Raw genomic sequence first — 24,852 nt, 5'->3', positions numbered from 1 at the left:
TCTTTATTGTTAGGAGTTTGCTCATGTCAGGTTTGCGTGAAAACTGACTCCTGCATCGAATATTTTGAGCTCGTTTAAAGCTCTTGAGATAGAATAACACGCAGGTGTCACTTCTCCAAATTTCACTGAAGATTAACCTAATATGCAATATGGTGACCTAACAGTTCTTCATTTGAAAGAAATCTGAAAAGTAATCTCTGATATAGCTGAAGAGTGAGAATAACCCAGTGGGATTTCCACCTCTTCATTTCCTAATGAGTTTTTTGATAATGAGAGGTGACTTTGCCAGTCACTGTGGGCTCTATTATGGCTAATTTACTCCACTTCACTCTCCTTGTTAATTATTAACACTAGCCTTTTTATCCTCATGAGGCCACATTCCAGTTTTTCCCTTTTTAGTTTTTTTTTTCTAAATCTATCCTTATGAAGGTGATAGTTTTCAGGAAAAGGTTTTCACTTAGAGTACAGCCAGAATTACTTATTTCACTTTGGAAGACTGTAAAATTGATTATATAAGCATGGGGAGCTATTTCTAGTGGCTTTAATGTACTTGCAAGGTGAAAAGGCTGTTAATTAAAGAATAAGCACTGTGGTTATGTTTCACTTGGGAATCAGTTCTTGGTAGAATGGTCAGTTGCCACTTGCTAACATACCCACTGATTAAAAGGTGACTAATTTCCATGGTTGCTTTCCAATAGTTACGTGGAAAAAAAAAGAGAGTATAATTTTCCAGATGGTTTTCACTCACCAGAAACTGTCATTTACTATATCTATTACCTCTAGGGAATTACTGAAATTGGTATACAGGTGTGACATTTCATACAGCAGTCATTTCAGCTAAGGTTTTAAAATCTTGCTAATAATTGCCTTTACATGAGAAAATATTTTCCTGAGTTTCTATAAAAAGTCTTTTCCAAGGTTGATTGAATCATTTAGCATTATTATTCGTGTAATCTTATAAGGAAAGAAAAATCAGTAACCTACTAGTAACTTCTCTGCATGTAAGGACAACCCTTGTTTGTTTCTATTACCTCTGTCAGGTTGAATCCAATGCACAAAGAGCCATAAATCACTCAGTAAAACAGTTAAATCTGGTACCACAGATCCTTAAGATTCCTGACGAATACCTCCACAGCTCTCAGAAAATAAATAATTGTTTTAAATGCATATAATACTACAACTGTAGATCTTGTTTCCTAAACTGAAAATATAAGATGGTAAGAAAGACACCAAACATTCCATACACCAAGATACACACTGCAGTAATCAGGCTCCATTGGTACCTTCAGCACACATACCAAAGGTGCTAGTGACAGAGGCCAGATACAAAAAGTGCAGCAGTTTCACATCTTAAGCAGATCTCAATTGCTCAGATCCAGAATGCTCTCTCAAATCCATGGACTAAGACCATAAACCATTAAACCTCAACGTATGTACTCCAGGAGAATCAAGAACCACTCAGCTGAAGCCTCTTTATTAGAGGATACCACCAGCATTAGTCATGTAAAAAAAGCTGCTTTTGTTTTAAAATGTAGCTGAATATGGAAATATTGGCAAGCACGTACAACAGAATAAGTTTCCAAAGAACAGATACACTAGTCTGAATTCATTCCTAATCCAAGACAGAATTAAATACGCTGCTTAGGACAATATCTTTGTTCCCAAACCATATTTTATTCGAGTAATGTAGCTTATGGGGAGAAGAGCATCCTATACCAACACCTATCATAGAATAATAGAATTAGCAAGGTTGGAAAAGACCTACATGATCATCCAGTCCAACCATCCACCTACCACCAATATAACCCCAATAAACCATGCCTCTCAACACAACGTCTAAACGTCTAGACGTTTGTTGAACACCTGCAGGGACAGAGACTCAACCACCTCCCCGGGCATGAAGCTAAATGAAGATGCTGAAAACACTGGAAGAGACATTATGCCTACAGAAGAGAGATGAATTTGCAGCTTGTAGGCCTTTAGTTTGAGGGAATCTTTGAGTAAAGGACATATATTTCTCTTTGATTTAGTTCACCTTATGAGTTTCAACTTCAGAACTGGGTAACAGTCCAGATATGGTTGCTTGTGGTTACTATTTCCTAATGGTTCTTTCCCCAATAATGCACTTTTTTCCCCCTAAATGTCTAATTCCTGACAAGCCTGAGTAAAGGCTTCAGATGTTGAATGTGGATTTTAGATCTTATACAGAGGATCAGAAGACCATTTAAAGTAATGTGAGCCTGACCGTTTTATGAGATCTGCCACAAAATTGAACTAATTCCTGCACACTCCTGCGCAGCTTTCTAAATCAAGCATAAATTGGTCATCAGCAGAGCAATTTTGTGTAGTTTGTCCAAAAAAGTATCCAGAACAACAACTCCCAAATATCTGTAATTTTCTTTCACTAGGACAATGTGCCAAAAAAAGAAATCATCTGGAATATGGCATTTCACATGTTGCAATGTGTCAGAGTAAGGAGAGGTATTTCATGAAAAGAGACCTCTAAGACTGGATGCTAAAGTTCTCTCACTGCCCATATCCAATGTGCTGCAGCAACAGTGACTCTCAACAATCCTGTTTAAGATTCAGCTTTAGTTTAGTAGCCCCGTTAACTTGTCCCTTTCCCTTCATGAGAGTAATCATCTACTGTGTTACAGTGAACTGTATGTTTGCTAGTTGCTCCATTTCATGGTATGTTGCTGTGGTCAACAGGAACTATACTGAGGTGTCCTAGATATTTCAATAAAGTCTTGGCAGCTAAGGGTAACAATACACAATGATAAACAATAAAAATTGGAACTTGTCACCTTGGAGCTCTTGAATACTATTTTCCATTCCTTCTGTCTTTTACTCCATACATGGAGCTAAAATTCTTAAAAGCTATTGAACTTTTACAGACATGAAATAGATTTTACAGAAAAAGTTAAAATTGATTGCTTATATTTACAATAACAAAATATTCAAAATTCAGAATAACTTCAATAATTGAATTCCATCTGTATCTCCAAAATAATTAAAAAAACAGGTAATTTTCTCATTTTTAAAAAATATGCATGGAATGTGAATACACATACAGATGAACACAAATATATATATTTTTTCTTTATAGGGCCCTAGAATGTTAGGATATTTTTTCCTGTAAAATAAAGTGCAATTTGATGTTTTTAAAATAATATCTAATCCATTTTCTTGGGTTTCATTGATCATTTCCTTAACTCCGCTATTAAAATCACTTGCACACAAAACATTCCTAAACTATTATAAAAACTGAAGATTTGCTCTTTGAAGACAAATTAAAGCAAGATAACAAGTCTTTATCATCAGCTTAAATCATAATACAACAATGCACAAAGTGAAAATAACACTGATTTCCTGTGTATATCTAACCCCATTTGTGATATTCCTACAAAACCTTTACAATGTAGAAACTGGTCTCAAAGAAGTTTATATGAAAGCTTGGAAGGACATATTAAATACATATTATGCTACTTGTACATAACTGATTTAAAACCAAGGAATTGGTTGTATTGAATGGTAGCCAGAATAAGAAATCAAATGGTGCATGAATAGAAAGAAAATGCCTAACTTCCAAGAAATGGAGCACCAGAATATGTATCATAAACGAGGGCACTGACACTCTTATTTTGAGACTTATAAACACATTTCTAGGGTATAGGGAGATTAAAAAAAAAACCATCTTATGCACACAGTAAGAAAAACCTGAAGATCTTACTATCATTTCTGAGGGAGTTATTCAGCAGCTGGAAAAGTGGGAAGCTGTCCCAGGAGTCCTGCGGCTGTGCCTCAAGTGCTGAATCCATATCAACAGAATAAAGAGACAAAAACTTCTCTGCATGCTCAGCCAATAATTCTGGCCACCACGCAAATGCCTGCAGATGTGACAAAATAGAATTACCAACACAAGTCGTACAGGAAAAATATGCATTGTATTTATGGCAAAATACATTTGGATATGTCACTTCATGTCTGTCTTATTCTGAGGGGATGAAAGGGCCGTGTGAAAAATGAGAAAATATTTTGTAAGTCTTTGCATCAAATAATATAAGAAATCAAATAGATTATGCTGGGAAGGGCAACAGAATAAGAACAAAAATATAAAACAAAGAATCAAAAGCAACCTTTTCTACCACAAGACTTGTCAAGAGCTCAGTTCAAAAAGGACTATAAATCCTGCAACAGTTTTTGCCAAGGGAAAGAAAAAAACAAAGGACTATATGTTATCAGATTAGTTTATTTTTCAAATATTTTTTGTATATACATTTTGTTCTAATTTGCTCATCAGAAGGGATGGATTCAATGTGAAACATTACTCCTCAAAGTGTTTTTTAATAAATAGAGAATATTTTTAAATTCCTATTAAATATGTCAGCTTCTCCAGAGGAAGGCATACCATTTTCCTCCATCAAGTGTTTCATTATAAATTCACAAATGTTTCTATTAATTTGCAGCAACCTAAGAACTTTTGTTAAAAAATTGATAAAAATTAAGATTCTTAGGTCAGCATAGCTTAAAGATGAAAGTTGTGAAAAGTAGTGTGTCATCAAGTAAAGCCAGCTTTACTTTTAAAGCCACCTGATATGTAACTTGTACCCTGTAACTGTCATTTAAATCTAGGGTTTGAAAGGTCAGTATTGAAACTGAGTCAGAGAAGTCTATATGTTAAAGATGAAGTAAGTTTATGAAATGGGTTGAATACCACACACTGCTGGGAGTGTTTTGTTCAGTAAATGAAAACATGATGATCGGAAATGCCTATACACGCTAGATAAGAAAAAGTTTTTCAAACTAATGCTCCTATTTTTGAATATTTCATTTTGAATATTTTTGAGTTATCTATCTGGGATGTCTGTAGCCTGACGTACGCAAGTGCTGAGTTGCCACAACTTCTAATAATGTCATAGGAATCATCACTTGCATATCTGAAATTCATGTCCTAGATATGCAGAATGATCTGCTCAGGCCTGAAAGGGATCAAAAGTTGTCTCTTAAGACAACTTCTACAGCTATGTTCTTGCATCTTCGACTTCCTGATGGATGTAATACTTTCTTGATATGGGGTGGATAACTGCAGCTTAAATGGGGAAAAGATGAACTGGCAAATGTTTTTAAAAAAATGCTTAGCAGCCTGGAAGCATTACTGAAGGATGCTAGGTGTGTTGCAGTATCAGGACTTAAGGATGCTGATTGGCATCACAGTGAAAAGAACAGATGAGGCTTCAAAAATTTTGGCAACAGCTTGAAATGGAGATTTTTTCCTCAAACCAAAAGAAGTTTCTCATTAGTAAATCCTGTTTACATGGAAGCATTATTATAACTCTAGAAAAATAAGTGCAAAGAAATAAGGAAAGAAGAAAAGAAAGTTACATACAGGCATTATCAGGTGTTCCTTTCAGGCAAACAAAATTCCTTTTCAAAAATATTGCCAGAAAATCAAAGCAAAAAAAAGAACCCCAAACCTGAGCAAAACAACACATTCTTTTTCCATCTTCCTCCTCTTTGCAAACAACACTTAGAATCAAAACAGAAATTATTCTGACCCTCTCAAAAACTACTCATCACTATGCAGGCAGCAAGGAAGAAGAACAGAACAACAAATACCACAGCTAAGATGGTTCTTCAGTCATTATGGATAATATGAAAACAGGCTAAAGGCAATTAGGAATTGGTGACATACATTCTATAGAACAAGAGCACTGACATCGTTAAGGGAAGACTAAAGTGCTGAGATTATAGAATGACACGCGTACGTAGCAGTGGAACACCAGAAATCATCAGATCAATTCATGCTATACATTCAACGCACAGTTCCACTCTCTAAATGGTGAAAAATAATGAGTCAATGAGTCACGTACCTCTCTTCCCTTTGGGAATCCCAGAAATTTGGAAGTGTTGTGAATAAAAAAAAAATATCTAGTATTAAAAAATGTGATAAACTTTTAGAGATTTTTAGAATTTTAGAGACTACTGATCCTTTTCACCAGCTGCACCATCAAACACTGAACATTTACTTAACATTACAATGTGAAGTAACCATACTTAGTCTTCAGTTTTGAGTAGGGAGAGTGAAATTTTTGTGATCTTTTTCTGATACATATTTTAATACTGAAATTCTTCAATTTCAGTAAAATTGAACATATGCCACATGAATTAAGGAAGGGGGATATAATCTCAAAATTATTTTTATTCTTCTCAAGCTGTCTTAAATTGAAAGCTTCTGCTGACTTGATTTTTCTTAAGGAACATGCAATATCCTTGCCCTTCTAAAAAATACCACATCCCTGAATGCAAGATAGTAGTGTGAACAGTGATGTTTGAACAGAGATGTTTAATAATACATGTATCGTTTGATTTGTTTCCTTTGTGCTCTTTTCCATAGAATTTGAATATTCTTACATTAATGTAGAATTTGTCTCAAAAGACAAAGACAACAATATATATATTTTTATTAAGTAATCATTACAGAGTAGCACAGTGGCAACAGTAGTGTAGAACAGGATCTCCAGGGAATTAATTTCAAATCATTGAAACAGCTGTTTCTTCAGTGTAAGATAAAATATCCCTAACAAGTTCACACATGACAGATGTAGGCTAAAGACTAGATTTGGGAGTGTGATATAAAACCAGATGTTTTGAATGATCATATTTCTAACTATATATACTAAATCATGTTTATCTTTTTGCATATTTTCCTCAAAAATATTTATTGATTTTCTGAGAACATTTTAAAAACAATTTCCTGAACCTTAGAAAACTATATTTATTCATTACATGTTAATAATATATACAATTATGGGTACCTGGTCAAGTTTATTTTTGTAGTACTTTGATATAAAAGGTACTGTAATTCTAAATTTTCTAAATATTTTGGTTTCTGTATCACAAAGGAAAAGACTTGATAGTAAGAATCACAAAAGTATTCATTTTTTTTCTACTTAAAAATCTTAAAAAGGGCAAGTGTAAAAGCAGTACTTTTCTAATCAACAGAAGAGCAATAGGAATGTGATGATTATACCCACCATAATTTTAATGTTGAACTCAAAACCTAAACAGCATGGAAACTAGCATTCAGTTACATTTTCTTTCTATTTTGAATGACAAGTGAAAAGTTGGAAGGAACAACTGCATAAGGCTATGAATGTTTTCCATACCATTTCACAACCTCCAGCACAAAGATGTTTTCTGTATTTTATGCTCTTTAATTTTCATTTCTATACCTACAGCTCATTCAAGCGATTCAAGCAGAGTTGTATTTCACTTCACTTTTCATAAGCTTCAAGTCCCTTATTCCTCTGTAAATGTGAACTGCCTTAAACATATGTCAGAAAGTAAAGCTAAAATGTTTCTTGACAGAATTGCTTCGCATCAGGGCAGAAAAAATGTAGGAACAAACCATTCTCTACTGTTACAGCCTCACCTCTGAATGGTGTTCTTCATTTTGCTGCAGTACTTCGATACAGAGCTCTGCGAGGTGAAGAACCTCTTCCAGTTTTCTAGCAGGTGTGGCTTGGTTCATGGCCTCTACATGAATACAAAAAAGCAAAGAAACACTGCTTTAGTTTGAAATAAATATGTTTCTCTATAATAACAGAAAATGTCAGAACGGAAGTTAGAATTTTTTGAAGTATAAGCAATTTCACATGTTGAGGATGATCATTTAACATATGTAAAAGCTGTTGCATGCCCAGATCACTTGAAAGAGAAAATATTTATTTCACAAAAGAATCAGTGATCATTATAAACATTATCTAATTTCATATGTGAGAACTAACAGGTGCATCAATGTATTAGTTGCACAACTTCTGCAACAAGCAAGTTCTAATTCTCTTCAAGGTCAGAGATAGAAAAACAGCAGGCACTCGAGACCTTTTCTGTTATTGTGCAGTCGGTACAATACCATTCTCAGTAGATGACTCATTACCATCCTCAGCATTCATGCATTTTGCAACAGTCAAAATTTTCTAATATGTTTTATCTAAATAAGATACTACACTTTAGGCATATTTAAAAATAAGAAAAGTGCAAAACAATGATTATTCAAATAACTCTCTATTATTCAAGTAATTTCTCTACCCTGCTACGTGCTGTTCACTAATAGGACTGAATCTATTCAGTATCATAATAAAAAGCAGCACAATAAAATAAAGATGTTACAACAGAATTGACATAAACCTACTAAAAACATACTCTTAACAGAAAATAAAGACAAATACAAAAGTTACAAATGACATTAGGATCACTCATTCTGCACAGTAGATTTCAAAAAGAAAGCAAACAACAAAGCTAAAACAAATACAACTGAGCATCTTGCAGAGCAATTAAAATCAGTTCATTTTTAAATTAAAAAAAGTCACAGGACTACATTCCAGGAACAGTCATGAGAGACAAGTGAAAAGAAGAACAGAATCTTCTACAAGCGTAGCTTAATTATTGAAAGTACCTTTTCCAGCTACGTATTTTTTATCCCTTGAAAGGATTTCAGTATTAGGTATCTGAGGTGGTGTACAAAGTTCTTGTCCCAGACCATAAGCCATAGGATGGCAATAATGACATACAATATAGTCACGAGTAGGGAACTACACACTGTTACATGCAAACATTTCTGCTGGTATTTCTTTCCTTCCCACTTTATGCATCCATAATGACATAGAACATTATCAGATTAATTAAAAACTTACACATTCTCCTAGCTGTCAGTAAGAATCAAACTGCATGCACTAAATATGTTTATACACTTAACATTTCTGGCAAGTCAAAACAACTTTTCAGACATCCAAAAGTCAGGTGACCTTGTCCAGTTCTTCAAGGCTAACACACTGATGCATAGTATCTTCATGAAACAGAGCATTAATGTAAATCCAGAAACACTGGATTAGACTCTCCAGCAAATGTATACTTAAAGGCAACTATAACAACAAATTATCCTAATGCCAATAACAAATTAAACAAATTAATTACTCAAGTAACTGAAACCAAACTTCACAGCTCACTGAAATACACCATAAAAGCAGACCTATTCATATCGTAGGATTTCCAAACTCATAATCTAACTGAAAAGTTATAAACGTGGACTAAGCACAAGGCACATACCAGGACACAAAACTACATTCACTGTGTCAAGATCGCAGTCATTAACATTGTATTGAATTCACAGATTAGATACTCTTGAACAGTTTATATGAGTATAACCTTCAGTGAGTTTAGAAAAGATTAATCCAGCCACTATAAGGTTACAGCTTAAAGACATTTTTTTTAAGAATCAGCCTGCTCTTCATAGATCTTACCACTAAGTAAGCACAATAATTGCTTTTATAATTGCATCAATTTGTAATGACATTAAGCAAGCTCTACATTATTAAAAAAACCCTATATCCTAAAAAAGACTTTCTCTAAATTAGAAAATAATTCTAATAATTATATTCAATCTTGTTTTGCATTCTTGTTTTGGAGTAGGTTCACTTACTCCACACCTGGAATAAGCTCCATATAACCTAAAAATGATTACTGAACAGACATCATTATCATCAGAGATAGCTGGAAAGATCAGAGATTTACTAGCTAACGTAAGATTATCCTGAACCATCCCCATGATGAGATCATGAGGAAAAGAAACATGGTCTCACAGAAGTATTAATTTCATTGAGCAAGCACTGGGGAAATACAGAAAACATCTGAGTTGAAATTATGAATTTCAATCAGAAATGTCATTGAAAGGATAAGTGGGAATGGCAACTTTTTTGGTTTGTTGGTTTGTTTTAAACACATAAGGCAACTAATCAAACAAAAGAAGAGAGAGGGGATCAGGAGTGCTCCCACACAGCATCAGATTGATAAACACTGTGAAAGGAGAAGACCTATTTATGGTCAAAGATGATGATGGCATAAAAATAAATCAGTTATCATAAATTTATGAAGCCAGAAATTGCAAGGATTCCAGTCATTATGGGACTAACGTCGGAGCAATTTTTCAATAGGATCAGTGTGTTGAGAAGGAAGAAGTGGTCAAGAAACCTAAGTTTTCTTTTCAGGTATATATAACAAATTTCTAAATGATGTTTCATGGCAAGAATGCCTAAAAATGTGGGAGAAATAAAGCTCTCCTAATTACAGTCCCACACTTGCATGAAATTCTCCATGTATTTGGGAACTATTTTCTACTTGCTAAAAACATGCAGATTACTCTTGATGCTTTATACAGCTTTCAATAATATTTTTAAAAGTCATTATTTTTCAATCATCAGATTTAGTTAAGGAAATGAAGCAGATAATTGCCCTCACTCTGCATCCTTGGAAAAACTCTCTTATTTTTTGTGTTTACTTTTTCACAGAGTAAATCAATAAAGACAATTTCATTTGTATGGTATTTACTATTCTACATTTCACTTAGGCTTCATCTAAAGCTTCTTTTTCCATCTGTAAGTTACTAACTATGTCAGCTAGTCTTTTTCTCTAATGACCTCTGTCTTTCCAAAATCTAGTGAGCATGGGCTTACAGACAGAATTATCATCATTTGCATGGGTGTATAAACAAGTGGCTGTTAATTCATTTGGAAGAAAAAGTATGAAATATTATTATTTTTTTTTTAACCAAATACTGTGCTTGTCTTAATAAGTGTTAAAAAAAAAAAGAATAAGAGGAATGGAAGTCAGTTCTGTCAGTTTTCATTATATTTATAATGTCTTTCTCCCTACAATTACTAAGGGTTGCTAAGATGTGTTTACACTGCTCAGACTAACAAGTTGCTGCAGGAGTCGAGACAGTAAATATGCTGCTTGACATCTTTTAGAAAATAAACAGAAAAAGCCATTCATCATCTGTTTTCAGCTTCACATTCTGCCAAAATGAAAAAGCAAGACAGGCTTTGCAAATAATGGATGCTTTCTCAAGTACACACTATCAGTGAGTCACACATGTACCAAGAAAATATTGTTAAATGAGCTAAGTTAACTGACTAAAAAGCTATTGAAATGAAAAGGTGACTGCTTCATGGACAGATGGAGATTAAGGCAAGAAGGAACCATCCGATCTTCTGCTCTGAGCTCCTGTTTTATACAGGTCAAAGAACTTATCCCAGTTCCTTCTTTACTGGACCCAAAATCATCAGTCTAACACCTAACTTATGCTTGCTTTCCAGAAATGATTTTATCTTTGATGACAAATGTAAACCTCATTTATTTGCTTGTTCTCCAACCCCTGCACATAACCATCATCACTATTAAATGCACATGTTTAATTTCCCATGAGCATTTGCTTGGCTTTGGCCCCTTGGTCTTCTATGCCTTTCTCTACCAAGTGAAAGGATACTTCCCTTTCTGTTTTTTGTTTTCTTCCCCTGTGAAGGTATTCTGCACTCTAAAATAAGTCTGTTTTCTTTAAGGATCAGAACTGACAAAAGTCCTTCAACTATACTCTTTCTTCTACCTTAAAAATATTTTTAGCTCTATTTTTAACATACCATACAACGTTTACTAGAGGATGACTCAAATACTAAGCTCTGCCAGATGTCCTCACAACTTCACACTCGCTGCCCTGTTTTGCCACATCTGGATACTGGGATCTCCTGAGAACCTGCTCGTCTGCTTTTACCCAGATCCACTGCAGAATTAATGTATACCAGGAATGATGTCATATTCTGCATGACTTGCTTTCCTTTATATGCTAGGGTTATTATTTTACAGTATCCAAATTTGCATTATATATATTAAAACATATTTGGATTGAGAGACTTATGGTTACCAAACAGTCCAGATCACATCAACAATTTGCTGTCATTAATTTCCACAAGTCTTTTGCATTATCTGTACATACTTAAGCAAAGATTTTACATCTCTTCCCAACTAAGGATGAAAATATGAAATATCATTGGGTCTAGAGCAACTTCCTGAAACCCTTCCTAGAACTCTGATGACACAGCAGCAATGTCTACTTTCTGAGTGCTCTCAATTAACCTCTTCTTAATGTCTACTCTAGCAAAGTTACGGTGTGCTGTTGTTCTGGTAAATGACTGTTAGACAGTAGTAAATTGTATGCCTTACAAAGCTCCATCCATTCCGAGTGTTCTTGCTTAGCTGTTGAGCCAAGAGCCATGACAAATAATCAGTCCAAACAACTGAGCTGTACCAGTGGAACTACTATGACACTGATCATCAGGATGGGATCTGGTATAATCAGAAACAGGAACGAGGAGAAGGTGCTCTTATAGTTCTATTCTTCAGGTGAGGACTGAGTACAGGAATCTGCTCAATAGAGAGGTGATCATCCTCCTCGGTTACAAGGTGCAGGAGGGAGTATTCATTTCTTCCCACTGTGTTGCAGCATAATACCTTAGTCATTTTCTCAGTTCCATATTACAACCTTACTCCATCAGACAAGCCTATCCAGTCTAAGACATCACTGAAAGCCAGGCTCTCTCCACACCAGAGGATCTTGTACAGACTACTGGCAGAGATATTGCAAGTACCTGTGTGATGCTTAAGAACAACTCCTCCTTTGGATCACCACTTCCTACCATGGGCAAGGAAGCTAAGGGAGACCCTGAGTTCACAGTCCTAATGGGCCTAATAGGTACAACTACATCCAGACAGCTGGGTGGGGCTGGAGACTTCTGTGGAAATGCTGTAGCTTAGGATTTGATTCTGTTTTTGGTCTGTTACCAACTGCAACAGACCATCAATCTGCTTTTTGACCCTTTGTGTATCACAGTTGGCATTTGTTTTATTTTCCAGCAGCATTGTTGCACTGGTCACTGGTAGCACTCACCTGTTGTGCTATTTAACATTAATGCCACCAGCATTCAAATCTACAGAAAGTGCAAACTGTCTACTGATATAGAAGTCTAACCATCAAGTAATGCATTTTTATGCATATGCCTGACTCACAGGAGAGCAGATGTTATGATGACTGTGGGCTGTCAAACTCCCTCCAGGATGCATTGTGCACAGAGCAGTGCATGGCCTAAGGAATTATTGGGGTTTCTGAAGGAGCACTGCCTGTTTAGATATGCAGGGGGACCTAAACCTCATGTACTTCTTTCCAGATTCAACTGTAGTGCATGGAGCCTAAAAACCTGTCCTTTGTTTTCTGCAGGCATCTGACCGACTCATTCCAGATCAGAGCCCGGGAGTGAACTCACACTGATGCAGAGTAGATGACAGGGAAACCCTGAAGTAAAACAGGCCATAATATAATTTGGTAATACAGGTGCAGCATGATCATAGAATCATAGAATGGCTTGGGTTGGAAGGGACCTCAAGGATCATCAAGTTCCAACTCCCTGCCACAGGCAGGGCCACCAACCTCCATATCTAATACTAGACAAGGCTGCCCAGGGCCCCATCCAGCCTGGTCTTGAACACCTCCAGGGACGGGGCATCCACAACCTCTCTGGGCAGCCTGTTCCAGCACCTCGCCACTCTCTCAGCGAAGAACTTCCCCCTGATATTTAACCTAAATCTTCCCTCCTTCAACTTAAAACCATTTCCTCTTGTTCTGCCATTATCTACCCTTGTAAAGAGTTGACTCTCCTCCTGTTTGAAGGCTTCCTTTAGGTACTGGAAGGCTGCAGCCTTCTCTTCTCCAGGCTGAACAAGCCCAGCTTCCTCAGCCTGTCTTCGGAGAGGAGGTGCTCCAGCCCTCTGATCATCTTTGTGGCTTGCCTCTAGACCCTCTTTAACAGCTCCCTGTCTTTCTTGTATTGGGGGCCCCAGACCTGGATGCTGTACTCCATATGGGGCCTCACAAGGGCAGAGTAGAGAGAGACAATCACCTCCATCTCCCTGCTGGCCACTTGTCTTCTGATGGAGCCCAGGGTACCATTTGCTTTCCGAGCTGCAAAGCACACTGCTGGCTCATGTTCAGTTTTTCATCCACCAGGACCCCCATGTCCTTCTCTGCAGGGCTGCTCTCAAGGAGTGCTCCCTCCTGTACACATGCCTGGGATTCCTCTGGCCCAAGTGCAAAACTTTGCTATGTTAAACCTCATTAGATTCACCCATGCCCACCTTTCGAGTCTGTTGAGGTCCCTCTGAATGGCATCCTTCCTCTTCCCTCCATGATATGAGCCATATGGAGCCATCTCTGCTCCAGTAGGGCCAGCTAAATCAGACTTTTCAACATGCAAAACCAGCAATACTGCTTGTAACAAAAGCAGTACAAATGTCAATAAACTGGAGCTAATATACACTACTAGACCTGAGCTGACTCCAGAGTTAATCTGCAACTGGGATAATCCATCCACAGATAATTTAGACTTGACCACGATGGATTTTTGCAAATTCTCACGGAATTAATTCTGCAATGAAAAAGTAGAGTGGACATCTGGGAGGACACGCTATATTTTTCTGATTTAAAAAAAATCTAGCTTTACATAAATAATGGAATTTAGCTTTAATTGTGAAGCTGAAACTAGTCTTTCCATAATTCTAAGAATTAAATAGGATTTTAAATTCTGGAGACAAAATAATTTTTTAAAAATAATTAATATTACCCCTGGCAGGTACAGAAAGATTATGAGATTTACAGAAAGTTAGAATTTACATCTCCTAATTTATAACCTATCATTTTATAAAGTGGGTGACACTGCAACATGTCCAACTTTTTTCAAATCTGTCGTAGTATTCAATGGAATTACTGTCATAGGACAATCACAGATTTCTTTTTGGAAATCTATCAACTCATATGGAGCTGGAAAAAAACTGAAACATGAAATCTGAAGAGGTAAAAGCAAAAGAAAAAAATGGAAGGATGAAAAGAAATCTAATTTTTCAATTAGTGATCTAGCTTACGATGCTTTCTATTCTGGTTTTTGCAATATAGGTACTAGCACTTTCTTCCTTTCCTTGCTTCTAAATGGTAACTTTTCTTTTAAGGCATAAAGAGCTAATGTTCTCAGCACTTTCTGTTGCTGTGGATTAAAACTCAGAGATAACAAACATGAGAACTGAAGAGCTCCATGAACGAAGGGAGCTGAATAGTCGACATCCCAGTTGGAAAAAGAACTGGCATTTGAAAATGCAGACCTAGATTTCATAAATCTAATTGAAGAGTTTAAGCTTTACAGAGTTAGTGAAAGATGTCAATAGCAAACCTAATGCTTGCAGGTAAAGAGGCAGGAAAAACGATGTTGGCAATTAGCTTTAAAACAAATTTTGACAAAATTATTAATTAAGGACATAAAACAGAATAAAATGTAACAAATTTGCAAATGTAGTTTCCACTAGATTCATGCAGTGGCTATGCCTGATAGGATATTTCCTTAGAAAATAAATTCAGTAGATCTAATCTATCCTCACTTTACTAAAGCATTTGATACTGCGCCTCATGGGAAAACTATCAGTTAAGCTGAAGAAAATTAGGATTAAAAAAGAAACTGTCTGTTCGACTAAGAAGATACCTAAAGAGAAAGGCTATGGTTAGTGTTGAGAAGGAGCAAACAAAGGTTTCTTGAAGAATTCCTTGAGGATCCATTGTAGGGCTGAGCTTCTGTCAACGGTTTACGGGCGTTAGGCCCGATTCCGTGACAAAGGGGACGGGGGACCCAAGGGCCCACGTCCCGGGAAAAGGGGAAAGGGGAAAAGGGTAGGGAGATGGCCCTGAGAGCAAAGAACAGCGGCAACAATCTGAGGAGAAACAAACTAATTTACTAAATAAAATATCGGAATGCAAAACAACACACTATAATACAATATAATTACAATTTAAGCTGATAAATCCAATACAGAGAGAGAGAATGTCCCAAAATCAAGGTAGGCCTTACTCTACTACCGACGATAAGACGGCTGGAGAGCGAGGTGCTGCCAAGATGAGAGACGGCGGAAAAAGGGACGAGGTCTCGTGATCTGCAAGTTTTTATACTGCGAGCTTCTATCTTTTCCCTCCGGCTGGAAAATGGTAACAAAGGAGCAAAGTACTGTGGGGACTGTAGTAGTCCTTCTCTTCTGAGAACTAGGTATGTCCACTACATGATGTTATGATGTGGAATACCAATAACCGAAAATCACAAAACCATGACAGCTTCTTTAATATTTTCATCAATGACTTAAGAATAAATATTATAAGTGCACTGATAACAGTGATGTAAAACACTGGCAATAGAGAGCAGGGTCATAATGCAGCAATAGAAGAATTGAAAAACTCTGAAGAATGATAAAGACAAAAAAAATATAATACTGTAAGAGGGAGGGCAATAGACTTAACAGATGAACAGCAATAAACATTTGCTATAACTCAGCAGTTGGGAACTCAGCAGCTGGAAATGACCAAAGACTATGAAGACTTGGTTGTATTAATTTTTCACAGAACAGCAGTGTGCCACAAGCATGATGTGGACAGGAAAAGACCAGCATCTGTCAAACATATTACATTAAGCCTTCTGATTATATTGGGCTTATGTGGCAAGGTGTTGGCAGCAGGGGGCTGCGGGGCAGCCTCTGTGAGCAGAGCCCCACAGTGCCCCCTGTCAGAGCAGAGCAGCTCCAGCTGCTGCAACAGGGCCCTACCACTGCCAGAGAACAACAACTGCACTGCAGCTGGGAGAGAGGGGTGAGAAAAGAGAGAGAAGCGGCACTGCGGGCACCAAGCTCAAGGCAGGAGGAAGGCAGGAGGTGCTCCAGCAACTCCCTACAGCCCAGGAGAGGCCTACAGAGGAGCAGGCCGTCCCCTGCAGCCCACAGACACTGTGGGGAGTGTTATAGATTGAGAACAAGTACTACTACTGTGCAAATCATTTCATGGAGATGACTTTGCAGTCATCAGTGTTCAAGAAGATTCAAACTTTAATAGAGAAAGTCTTTTAAAATGGTACTGAAAAATAAGAGACTAAACTTCTGGGACAAGATAAGGAAAGCCTACTAGAAAGTAGGTTCTGTAAGTATAAAAATTGTCTAAAATGCATCATAGGGCAAGGTGGGACTGAAGATGCTAATGAAAAAGCTATCTAAGATAAAGGAGAAAGGTAGTGTGCTAAAAATAGGAACTGACTTGACTGTAAGGTGATTCCTCACCAACAGAGCAAGCAGGACTTGAAATGGTCTTCCCATGCTTGAAGCGGGAAGTAGAAAATGGGACAAAAAATGGGACGAAAAAAAGAACGACAGTCCAGCCATTAAGACAGGATTTGGGTATGCTGATGAAGGAGGTATCAGGACATTAACCATGGCTTCCTTTCCAAACCTCTGTTCCAAAATTGAAATCAGGGATTGATTTAAGAGGATACAGGGATGTATCCTCTTGTTTCTGTTTAGTTGTACAACAGAGACCAAGAAGTTGCTATGCAGCTGTGCAAGTCACTCATTTTTGTTTGTTCAGTGAAATGAACATGCATGGAGAGCTTTAATCAAGTCCTCTCCAGGTACAATGACTCTCTCCACTTGCCTTCTCTATTTCAATAATGTTTGTAGTGTTCTTCTTTTTAAGTCAGAAAGATCCTCCTGAGCTTTGAGGGCATTTACATACAAGTTTCTAAAGGAAGGGTAGTATGTAATGAGTATGTTAATGAATAATGTCCTTTAAAAAAAAACACAACTGCTGCTTTGCTCCTGACCCTCTGTTGTATGGAGTTAACAGTTATTCAGCCTTTGGCAGAGAAAGCAATACTGAGATGACAACTGTGATTAGTCTCTGAGTAATTGCGCACTACATAGTAACTATTTGCCCTGATTTTAATCAAATTTATTCTCATTCCTGTTATTAAAACTGATTGGCAGAAAAAGCCCAGTATATTCAGTTATCCCAGACTTTTAAAAATAATGAATGTAAAGGAAATTACCTTATAATTCAAATGTTTGCAATCTGTCTATCACCTGTTCACTTCACAGCCATTAACCACTTTCATCCTTAACCAAGGCCACTTTTTTACTCTACAGAAATGTAATGCCCTTGTACTGAAGAATTTGTTTACATGTGAGGTTCTCTCACTTCTCTTTGGAAATAACAGCAGCACTTCCAGAGTCCTTGTCTCCTCATTCATTCTAATAAATGTAAATGGGGAAAATTGTTTCTGAGAAGGAATAAATAAAGTACTTCATTACTGTTTTTTTTTTTTTATGGATTTGTGTATGTTATGATTTATTTATAAGTTTTTATGATGATGAGAAAACAGCTGAGGGAGGCATGAAAATTTATCTAAGCTATTCATTGGAAACTCTAAAAATTCATCTGAAGAATGGGTTTTTGGCTCTGGCCTCAGAATCTAGCAGGCCAAATTATGCTCAGCATTACTTATTGGGAGAGTTAAGTACTGAGTAAGACTGAGAAGCCTGTCATGCACAAAACGATTCAAAAGTACTTTCAGGTAGCCAAGTCTCAAAGACAGCACGTTCTGAAATGAAAATGGTTTATACTTAAAAAGAGATTTTAATATATTGATGCCATGATCATCATCTTGACAAATCATAAGCCCTTGTTGCAAACTACAGGAGCGTTATATGAGAGTTCTTAGGCATAGTTCAAAATTGCAGTGGTACGTTTGCTGCTGTTCTCCTCATAATGGCAATTATACTGACTGAATAGATTAGCTACTCCATGAGAATTTCAGCAGTTCACGTAATGATGAATGACATGCTGAACCCTGTATAATTTTCATAACAAATGTAATTTTTATTGAAAAATGCTGTTCTACAATGTGGCAGTGCTAAATAAAATGTCATTCTGGCTGCAAACAAATCCTGTCAATGCAAGTGCTGCTTATACCACTGTGTCTGCCATTAAGAAAGTAACCACCGTCTTCTGGGAAAGCATTCAGAGTCTTGTTCAATTGAGACTGTGAAAATGAGAGCACTTGGGGAACAGACCTGGGAACCTGGCAACCACACTGCTGAGAAAGGATTCTCTCAACAAAAAGAATTTGCATGTTCACCTCTGTATTGCCTAACCAAGGATAGTCCTACAATTCAAGATTCTCTATACGGTGTTCAAAACACAAGTTAAATTGTAAATAATTACTAATAAATAGTTTTTCATTATTTTCCACAACAATGCAATGCATGGTACTAGAGCTAAGCATGCTGTACATCAAGTTCATGTAGAAATCTGTAGTTTAGCTAGTGACACCAATAGGAACAGGATTTGGCTCTGTTAGCCAGCCTAAAATATGAATGATGCCTAAGATTGAACTTTATATGGATTCCTTTCATCTACTTCATCTTTTACGTCAGAGAAATGGGTTCAAAGAGACACTAAATTATTGTGCAACAGTCTACTTTGTCAATAAAATTAATTTTCTGAGTTGTATCACTAATTTTCAGCTACATTTTTAGTCAGAGGAACTTAATTAAGCAATTAAATTATAAATACAACCTACAGACCTCTAGGTTCACCTAACTTACCAGTGAATTTCCATTTACTCACTGTATGCTATAGGCTTTCTTCTCTTCCATTCTGTACTACTGTCATTTGCCAGGTCACTTAAGGGACAGCTTTCCTATCCTAGAATCTCAAGAAGACAGCAGCAGTTCCCCTGAAACCATGCTTAAAGCTAATGTAAAATGACTGAAGACAGGTACAGTCTTTTTTTTTTTCCTGTGCTTCTAACTTTATGTCATCTGTACTTAATGGTCTAAGATTCTGACACAATGAGCTTGAGAAAAAATAAGAATAGCAAGTGTGAGAGAAACAAAGATTTATACTTGAGGTGAGACACGCTATATAAAAGTGTACAACAGGTTTTGGAGCAGAAATGTCATATGAGACAAACTCCAAGCTGAGTTTCCCCATTTCACAAATTTAACACTTTCTACATTTCTCATTTGATGAGACATTTTCTTCAACAGCTACATGTGTTGAAGTACTAAATGGAATATTTGTGCTATCTAGATTTAGGTGTCCTACCTAGCACAGAACCTTTCTTAGGGTATATTTGTATTTGATAGTAAGAAACATGTCCTTTCCCAGAGACATTCTTGAAGGAGCGTCCAGGTGCACAGGAACACCTGCCTAAAGATTCTTTCCCTGTTGGTCATAGTGGATCAGGAGATCACCCGGTTGTCAGACACCTGAAGCTGGCATTAGCACTTGTGTACTCATTCTAACAGGTAGTGGCAGAAATGCCTGTATCACTGCATTGTCTTTTCCCTTTTTTAACAACTCTGATTAGAACACTTCTGTTTCCACGGCATTTAAACCTTTTAAACAAAATGAATACTAACTTTTAGGAAATGTAGTCTTTATAACTTGATAGCGTTTTCTGCTTGGTTACTGGCTAAGGAAGCTTTTCCTCTCACAGAGAAGGGAGAACTAAGAAACGGACTGCCTTTCTCCCTTCAGGCCCCTCATTGTCAAGGAGCTCTGTTTTGAACTACTTTAAAGTCACCATCTCAGTCTGTCTTTCCAGAGAGAAACTGATTTTATGCTGAGAATGCTACCAACTCTATTCCCCTTCACATAGCCATGTTTTGGAACCCAAAAAGCACTATCATCAGGCTACTGTCTTTAAAAAAGGTAAAACAAAGGAGTGTGCACAGCTATTATTTCCATTCCATTCTGTTCTAAATTGTATATATATTTGCAATTCCTCATACTTCCATGCAGCCACTAGCACTCAACCACACACCTGAATAGCCATTACTACTCAGCCTTTATGTAGACAGTATTTCAACCATGCCCTTGTTTGATCTTTTTGTTAACTATTTGAATAAAAGCACTCAGAAAACTCTCTGCATTACTAGAGACAATATCAGACTCATGAAATCAGAAACACAAAGAACTAACATGCTCTCAAACCTCATCTGTAACTAGAAAAATAAACATACCACTAAACAGAGCAATATCAGAAAGATGTAAAACAAGCTTTGTGAAATGAGTTCTCATATAAAGTCCTTCATTTTGGATTTAAGAGCCAAACTTTTCAGCATCACTTAGTTACATCTTCCACAGAAACTAAATTTTTCAATATTCCAAAACATACAAGTTAATAAAATCACCTAAATTACTAATAAATATGCATGCCATAGTCAAATAGCAGTGTAAACGAAGAACAAATGGTCTATGCTACACTATATCAAAATTAACTTTAAGGCTTGCACATACTCTGGCCAATATCTTGGTATTGCCGAAATCAACAGAATAACAAAACAGCAGACACAACAGACTAAATCACATGCAGGCATGCACACAAATAGTAATCACCTGAGTCCTTTTCTGCTGTTGCTAAATATAAAACAAACAAACAAATTAAAAAAAAAAACACAAAGATAACCAAAAAAGAAAAAAGAGAAGAAAAAAACATCATTGCAGAAATGAAACTGTTTTAATTTTAGGACAATAGAATAAACACCAAATAAGGAGTTAAAAACTTCTGAAAATTGTTAGTATAGCAGTGACAGTCCTGATTGTGGCAGAGATGCTCATACAATGCATTATCTTCTCTCTTTTTTTCTCTCCTAAAAGGCAAGTTGAAGAGTAAGCAATTAATGCAAATGCAAACATGAATTACTTTCAAGAGAAGAACACCATTTCAGTGCCTAGGGTACAGCAATTTTCCCATAAACCTAAATGACAGAATGAAAACTGTTACATTTATATTGGTAAAAAATGTAAGATATTTATTATAAATTCAGTATAGGAAGAGATAAATACAGGCCTCATTGCTACTGAAGACAGAGGTGTTTATTTTTTTCATGCTATGGTGTTCGAGCCCTTCACTTTCTACTCTATTTTATTCTCAGAAAAAAAATACTTTACCTTATTCTCCTTGATGTACTAGACTTCTGTATGCAATTATCTATTGTATTTTGGGCTTACATGAGTGTAAACCTACCTACAGAAACCTAGTTTTTTCAAAAAGAAATAAGCAAGTTAAAATACACCATGGAATGGACTTCAGTGTTATGTGCCACTCCAGCTTACTGCAGTACTAACAGTATGCATTTTTTAAAGGGCAGAATTTGCTGCTCAGGGCAGAACTGCTAGCATTCTCTAGGATCTAGCTAAAAATCCTGAACAAAGATGTATTTACTTCATGGTAAAAAAAAACTTTTCCAATCCAGTTCAGCGTCAGAGAGTTATCTTTTGCAAACTTTTGTCATCTTTTAAAATATTTCTGTTTTCTTACCCATTATTTCAACAGGTTTACTAAGAGACAAATATCAAGCCCCAAAAAATCCATTATAAATATGGAAAGACAAAAAATAAGCGAAAATCATATTTTTGCTTTTTCATCTTCTAGAATAGATTTAATATTCATCCTCCTTTCTTTAACACAACATGATATCATAATTAATTCTGATGAACTGGTTACTAAAATGGTTTCATGTTGTTACTCCCATGATATAATACTGGTTGCTATAGTGATGAGATAGGCTTTTTGTTAATCGTTTATGAGTCTGGTTAACTCATGTTTTTCAGAGAATTTAAACAGGAATGGACAAAGGAAAAAAAGTTGACTCTATAATATTGCAACACATATGAGGCTTTTCATTTTGCTATTATGATAACTCTATTTGTTCTAGTATATTTCTAGAAATACATACTATGAATAAAAACTTACTATGCATAAAAAATATTTTTTTTAGAAAAATCTTTCATTTACTTTCTATTAATTGACAGTGCATCCAAAGAAACAGTTAGATAGATGGAAACACATCGTTTTCTACTCCTGAATATATTTGTATCTGCAATATGTTCCAGAACACATGCAAATTCCAGAAAAAATCTACTGATTTAGTTCATTCAAGAAATCAGGATGTAATTAAGGTTTTAAATATCAGATTATTATCATACATCTGACAATACAATGGCAAAAATAAGAAGCACTTATCTGTCTGCCCTATAAATACATCAGAAAGACATCTATATCCAGAGTTTTTAAGTTTCAACATACTGCTGATGAGGAAAGAATTTCCTGTCAGTAGTTTAATTACTAGAAATAGAGAAATAAAAAATAATCCATAAACAACCTTTTAGATTTATGGAAAACTCAAAAGTGAGAACAAAGGGCAACTTAAATTAAGAAGTCCTGGTCTTCCATTCAGACAGGGTCCCAGGAGGCATATTAAAGCAATGAATAGGAAAAAGCTCCGTAGTTCACCAGCTGAGATTTTAATGAGACATTTCCCCTTGCTGTGGAAGGGGTTTGTTCAGGAAAGGGAAAAGGCTGCTCACAGAATATTCAGTTAATAGGCATTGTTGGCTTTTACAGCCACTTTGGCAATTGATTGCTGTACTAACCTTCTATTTTGGCATATTCTGTAAGTCGAGTGTAATTGATCAAGGCAGCCTTCTCCAGACATTTTCTGACCACTTTCTTCACCTCATCTGCTGGTATGGGAGTGGCAATGTCTTTCATTAAAACCTGTGCCAGAGACAATTATACCACTTGGTTACACTCATTACTCAAAACCCATGGGAAAAGTATAAAAGTATCTTAATGTTACTTCAGATCTGATAATTGCTAAAGGCAGAAATCAAAAAAGAACTATTTCAGCTGGTGGAACTAGGTACTTGCTTTTGAAGATTTCTCTTCAATCCTTTTTGACTGCCTGTACGGTATTTATATACTATACACGACTACCTTTACAGTCTGGCATCTTGAAGCATGTCAGTCAATCTTCCTTTGGATGACACCATGAACAATGTAATGAGAGCATTCCGTGGATGGTTTGGAACATGGTATCTGCTAAAAATGTGGATGTGGAAATTTGCTTGCTTCTCACTTTTGGAAAAACATTCACCATTGCAAATCCATTGATTCTTCAACAGTGTAAAGGAGAAACTGCTAACACCATCAGAAGTAGCTAACACTGACTACTTTTCTTCCTTTCTGAAGCATTTAAATTCAGCATGTCCTTATTGTGAAAAAAGTTAGCAATAGTAGGCAGGGGAAATCTTGAACTTCTGGTGAAATGTTTTATCACAGACAAGTGGAATAACAGATCATATAAAGCTTTTCTTAAAGCTATGAGGTTTTTAGGCCTATTGAGTTTTTCAAGTATAGAACTTTGATAAAATAGAACACCTGTTGCAAGTGAGGTAAACTGAGAATACATACCTCTATACAGATAAAATTTGATATACTCTGGGCTACTCACATTAAAAGTGATTGTCCAAAAAAAAAAAAAAAAAAAGGAAAAAGTATTTGATTTGCATTTTTATTTTAATTTCTATCTCATTAACTTTCAATGGGTAGACGGGTAAACAACATTCAGTATAAATATTTTAATTAACAATCAAATTAAAGACAACATACATCCTCTTAAAAGTTCTTCTTCTTAAAAATGGATCCAAGGAATGGAACACCTCTCCTATGAGGACAGGCTGAAAGAGCTGGGGCTGTTCAGCCTGGAGAAGTCACTAAGGTGACCTGATAGCAGCCTTTCAATACTTAAAGGGGAGCTACAGGAAAGAAGGGGACAGACTCTTTAGCAAGGTCTGTGGTGATAGAAGAAGGAGAAATGGTTTCAAGCTCAAAGAGGGTAGATTTAGGTTGGATATAAGGAAAAAATCTTTCACAGTGAGAGTGGTGAGACACTGGAACAGGTTGCCCAGAGATGTAGTGGATACTCCATCCCTGGAGACATTCAAGGCCAAGCCTGACCAAGCTCTGAGCAACCTGATCTAGCTGTGCATGTCCCTGTTCATTGCAGGGGAGCTGTACTAGATGACCTTTGAAGGTCTCTTCCAACTCTAAGGATTATATGATTCTATCTATATAAGCTGCACCCTCATACAGCACATCTCTAAATTACAGTTAGAGAGAGAAGGAGTTATAGTCCGTAAGGATATAGTGGAATATATAGTGGAAAAGAAACAGGTTCAGCTGAAGGGAAGCTGTTAGGAAGAAGTTGTTGCAAAGCAGATTTCTTCCATTATTTCCACACACAGATGACATACCTATCATTGTT

At 36.4% G+C, this 24,852-nt stretch overlaps 1 protein-coding gene across 12 annotated transcripts in view; it reads right to left on the bottom strand.

Annotated features, from left to right (window-relative positions):
* The window catches only part of CADPS2 (calcium dependent secretion activator 2), a 318,188-nt gene that overhangs the window by 62,440 nt on the left and 230,896 nt on the right, over positions 1–24,852 (bottom strand). For 8 of the 12 annotated variants that reach the window (XR_002434478.1, XM_021384806.1, XM_021384801.1 and 5 more), the window contains 4 exons: positions 23,180–23,303; positions 7,436–7,539; positions 5,874–5,882; positions 3,734–3,890 (listed from right to left, as the gene is read on the bottom strand). Coding sequence is in view for 11 of the 12 variants with exons in the window: in XM_021384806.1 (XP_021240481.1) it covers positions 3,734–3,890; positions 5,874–5,882; positions 7,436–7,539; positions 23,180–23,303 (394 nt within the window). In the remaining variant the exon portion in view is untranslated. The remainder of the gene's footprint in view (positions 1–3,733; positions 3,891–5,873; positions 5,883–7,435; positions 7,540–23,179; positions 23,304–24,852) is intronic. The other 4 variants (XM_021384800.1, XM_021384809.1, XM_021384803.1 and 1 more) reach the window with 1 other exon arrangement.

This window comes from Numida meleagris, chromosome 1 (genome assembly GCF_002078875.1).
Source record: "Numida meleagris isolate 19003 breed g44 Domestic line chromosome 1, NumMel1.0, whole genome shotgun sequence".
Lineage (NCBI taxonomy): Eukaryota > Metazoa > Chordata > Aves > Galliformes > Numididae > Numida > Numida meleagris.
This window is presented reverse-complemented; position numbering and strand designations above follow the sequence as displayed.